A 4,701-nucleotide genomic window follows, 5' to 3' on the forward strand; every position below is an offset into this window, starting at 1 on the left:
TTACTCTTGCAAAGACCTCAGTCACAGAACCATAGAATAAATGTGATACCAAGTCTGAATAAAATTACTCTCTAAAGCAGGATTTCTTATCTTGGTATCCACAGAAAGAAGATTGGTAAGGACCCTGAAACTGTCTTCTTTAAGTCCGTTAGATATAATAAACACTTATACTGCAGCTTTAAACATCCGTATGTATGCCAGCTTTGTGAACCTGACTCCTCATTTTATTATTCTGCTCCATTTTGCTAAAGGTAGCTTGTTTTTCCAAGTGTGTTTTAAATAGTCTTATGAGCCTTAAGGTTTTATGGAACTTTATCAGTGGAACTTCTTTGAGGCCTGGATAAGATAGTTTGTCCCCTTAACATGTTCCCTTTGGGATACCTGGATTGGCCTCTGCATCTCACTCCAATCTCTCAAATTGCATGCAAGCCCAGTGTTCCTGACTTTAATAATCTACCCCATTAAAATAAAATCTAAACTGCCGGGGAGCAACACATGCCCTCAGTACAAATGTTGACTCTAACACTGACCTAGAGAGAGACTCATGTCTTACTGTTTCTGGTCTTTGAGGATTCCATCACTTTCCCTACCTACACATTTTATTTTTTTTAAGATTTTATTTATTTATTTGACAGAGAGAGACACAGCGAGAGAGGGAACACAAGCAGGGGGAGTGGGAGAGGGAGAAGCAGGCTTCCCGCAGAGCAGGGAGCCCGATGCGGGGCTCGATCCCAGGACCCCGGGATCATGACCTGAGCCAAAGGCAGACACTCAACCAGCTGAGCCACCCAGGCACCCCTACACATTTTATTTTTTAAATATTTTATCCAGCAGTTTGTTTTTTACTTTCACTCCAGCATCCAGGTGGAAGGAGAATACCACCTCTGTAATTTGTTTTTCTCAACGTACAGAGTTAAGAGCTGGTGAAACTACACATTGCAAATGCTTCTGCTCTTACAGGTATACCATCACTTTTCTTCACATTTCACTGGCCAGAATGCCATATGGCTGAGCCGAGTCTCAATGCTGTGGGAAGGTATGTTCTATCCAAGGAAAGCACTATGAGCACATGGCAGCTGATGGAGGTATATTATTCTTTTAGAGGGCGGGAGAGAATGAATAATTGGAAACAATAATACAATCTGCCACAACAGAGATCACAGATGGAAGAGTGAATGTGGGGAGTGAGATGATGTGTTTGCGTGAGACATGTTATGCTTGAAATATCTGTGAGACATTCAAGCACAGATGCTGAGCAAGCAATGGAATATATGGGTCAGAAGTTGAGGGAAAAAATCCGAATGGGAGATATATAGTTTAGAATCATTTATATTAAAAATGGTAGCTGCAATCTTATGGAAATAAATGAAAATTTCCAGAGATAAGAGAGTAGACTTGCTGTTTGGACATTAACATTTGAATTCTTCCAATTTTCCTTAAAACACAAAGCCCTCTTGGTCTTTCATTTTCCATTTTTTTTATGGAAACATAGAAATCAAGAAATATTTCTCTATTATAAGAAAAACAATAGTCCATGTTTTAAGCAACAACCGAAGCTTAGACTCAGTGCATTAAGAATATCAAAGAGTGGTTGTTGGAGAAGATTGTGCATGTTTTGCAAAGGGGCCATCCAGCACACAGCTCCAGCTATCACCAGGTGGAAATACTAGCTTAGGTTGTCCAGACAGTCCAGTTTTCCAGGAAAAGCTGAAAACAGATTTCATATGTAATCCCCCAATTTTTAAATTGGATACATTTCAAAATATTTCCAAGGTCAAATTATTTGTTATTTGTTATTATTACTATTATTTTTATTAAGCTTTTTCTTTTAATTCCAGTATAGTTGCCATACAGTGTTATATTAATTTCAGGTGTACAGTACAGTGATGCAACAATTCTATACATTACTCAATGCTCGTCACAAAAAGTGTACTCATTAATCCCTGTCACCTATTTCACCCATTCTGGTAACCATTAGTTTGTTCTCTAGTGTTAAGAGTATGTTCCTTGGGAGCACCGAGAGGGATGGGCATCTCTCGGGATAACTGGCACAAGCGCCGCAAGACCGGGGGCAAGAGAAAGCCCTACCACAAGAAGCGGAAGTATGAGCTGGGACGCCCCGCTGCCAACACTAAGATTGGCCCCCGCCGCATACACACAGTCCGAGTCCGGGGAGGCAATAAGAAGTACCGTGCCTTGAGGCTAGACGTGGGGAACTTCTCCTGGGGCTCTGAGTGTTGTACGCGAAAAACAAGGATTATTGATGTTGTCTACAACGCATCCAACAATGAACTGGTCCGCACCAAGACCCTGGTGAAGAACTGTATTGTGCTCATTGACAGCACACCGTACCGACAGTGGTACGAGTCCCACTATGCACTGCCCCTGGGCCGCAAGAAGGGGGCCAAGCTGACGCCCGAGGAGGAAGAGATTTTAAACAAAAAACGATCAAAGAAAATTCAGAAGAAATACGATGAAAGGAAGAAGAATGCCAAAATCAGCAGTCTTCTGGAGGAGCAATTCCAGCAGGGCAAGCTTCTTGCGTGCATTGCTTCAAGACCAGGCCAATGTGGCCGAGCAGATGGCTACGTGCTAGAGGGCAAGGAGCTAGAGTTCTATCTGAGGAAAATCAAAGCCCGGAAAGGCAAATAAATCTTCCTCCTATCTTTGGTCACGTAATAAAGGTGTTTATTGTCCTGAAAAAAAAAAAAAAGAGTTATGTTCCTTGGTTTGTTTCTCTTTTTCTTTGTTCATTTGTTTTGTTTCTGATATTCCACATATAAGTGAAATCATACGGTATTTGTCTTTCTCTGACTGACTTATTTTGCTTAGCATTATATTCTCTAGCTCCATCCATGTTGTTACAAATGGCAAAATTTCAATTTTTATGGCTGAATAATATTCCATTGTATATATACCACATGTTCCTTATCCTTCACCTATCAATGGACACTTGGGCTATTATAAGTAATGCCGTAATTTGGCTATTATAAGTAATGCCGGGAAAATAGAAGTACACGTATCCCTTTGAATTAGTGTTTTTGTATTTTGGGGGTAAATACCTAGTGATTACTCAGTCATAGGGTAGTTCTATTTTTAACTTTTTGAGGAACCTCCATACTGTTTTCCACAGTGGCTGCACCAGTTTGCATTCCCACCAACAGTTCAAGATGGTTGCTTTTCCTTTTTTTTTCTTTTTAAAGATTTTATTTCTTTATTTGACAGAGAGAGACACAGCGAGAGAGGGAACACAAGCAGGGGGAGTGGGAGAGGGAGAAGCAGGCTTCCCACGGAGCAGAGAGCCTGATGCGGGGCCCGATCCCAGGCCCCTGGAATCATGACCCGAGCCGAAGGCAGACGCTTAACAACTGACCCACCCAGGTGCCCCAGGATGGTTGCTTTTTCTCCACATCTTCACCAACACCTACTGTTTCTTGTGTTGTTGATTTTATCCATTCTGACAGGTGTGAGGTGATATCTCATTGTGGTTTTGATTTGAATTTCCCCTTTGAGCATCTTTTCAGGTGTCTCTTGGCCAGCTATGTCTCTTTGGAGACATGTCTGTTCATATCTTCTGTCTACTTTTTAATTGGATTATTTGCTTTTTGGGTGTTGAATTGTGTTTGTTCTTTATATATTTGGACACTAATTTATCAGGTACGTCATTTACAAAAATCTTCTCACATTTACTAAGTTGTCTTTTAGTTTTATTGATTGTTTCCTTCACTGTGCAGAAGACTTCTATCAACTATTTGTAGGCAGATTTGGCCTATAGAGTCACTAGTTTCCAATCTCTGATAGAGATTGACAAGAGGACAAAGAGAGAAACTTGAGAACACTTAAGGAATGAACAGAAAAAGAAAATGCCACTGAGAAGAGAAGAGGACTGGGGAGTAACATAACCCAGAGGAAAAGAATATTTCAAGAAGACTCTGATTATTTTAAGGCATTGATGTTTTCCTATTTCTCAAAAATGCACAAAATAAAATGTATCTTATATTGCTTGAAGTAAAGATAGAATCCTGAAGTGCTAGTGTGTTAGGATACCACCACGTTTTTAAAGATGCTAAGACATGCTCTGAAAAGTGTCTGCAATGCAAATCTTTACATATTTCTAAACCAATACATTTATTACCTTTATGTAAAATGTCCTTCAGCGGATAAAATATGTAATTATGTCATACCAAAATATGAGAGATGTGAAAAATATTATATAACATGGCAAATATTTAGTTTTCGAAAATTTTTTATTTAAATTCAATTTAATTAACATATACTGTATTATTAGTTTCAGAGGTACAGTTTAGTGATTCACCAGTTGCATACAACACCCAGTGCTCATTACTTCAAGTGCCTTCCTTAACACCCATCACTCAATTACCCTATCCCCCCATGTACCTCCCCTCCAGCAACCCTCAGTTTGTTTCCTGTGGTTAAGAGACTCTTATGATTTGCCTCCCTCTCTGTTTTCATCTTATTTTATTTTTTCTTCCCTTCCCCTATGTTCACCTATAGTGCAGTTTGTTGGAAATATGCTAAAATCATTTTTCATGCTATGGGAAATAACTCTCTGTGCATCCATGTGTCTCTAACAAACATACTGAAATTAGACAGAAAATGCATTCAGAGAAACTAACATCAACTTTCAAGGAGTTAAATGAAGGGCAGCATTGTTTGATTCAACTGCTGGACACTGATCAC

At 39.6% G+C, this 4,701-nt stretch overlaps 1 protein-coding gene across 1 annotated transcript; it reads left to right on the forward strand.

Moving 5' to 3' along the window:
* The first annotated feature begins 1,996 nt into the window (after window positions 1-1,996).
* Window positions 1,997-2,713, forward strand: LOC113927053 (40S ribosomal protein S8). The gene has a single exon (XM_027602615.2). It carries the CDS (start codon window positions 2,026-2,028, stop codon window positions 2,650-2,652), a length of 627 nt encoding a protein of 208 aa, XP_027458416.1. The 5' UTR covers window positions 1,997-2,025; the 3' UTR covers window positions 2,653-2,713.
* Window positions 2,714-4,701: the final 1,988 nt, after the last annotated feature.

Source organism: Zalophus californianus, chromosome 7 (assembly GCF_009762305.2).
Source record: "Zalophus californianus isolate mZalCal1 chromosome 7, mZalCal1.pri.v2, whole genome shotgun sequence".
Lineage (NCBI taxonomy): Eukaryota > Metazoa > Chordata > Mammalia > Carnivora > Otariidae > Zalophus > Zalophus californianus.

What these genes read in the sequence shown, in the direction of transcription:
- LOC113927053 (XM_027602615.2), top strand. Translation starts at nt 2,026, where the DNA reads ATGGGCATCTCTCGGGATAACTGGCACAAGCGCCGCAAGACCGGGGGC.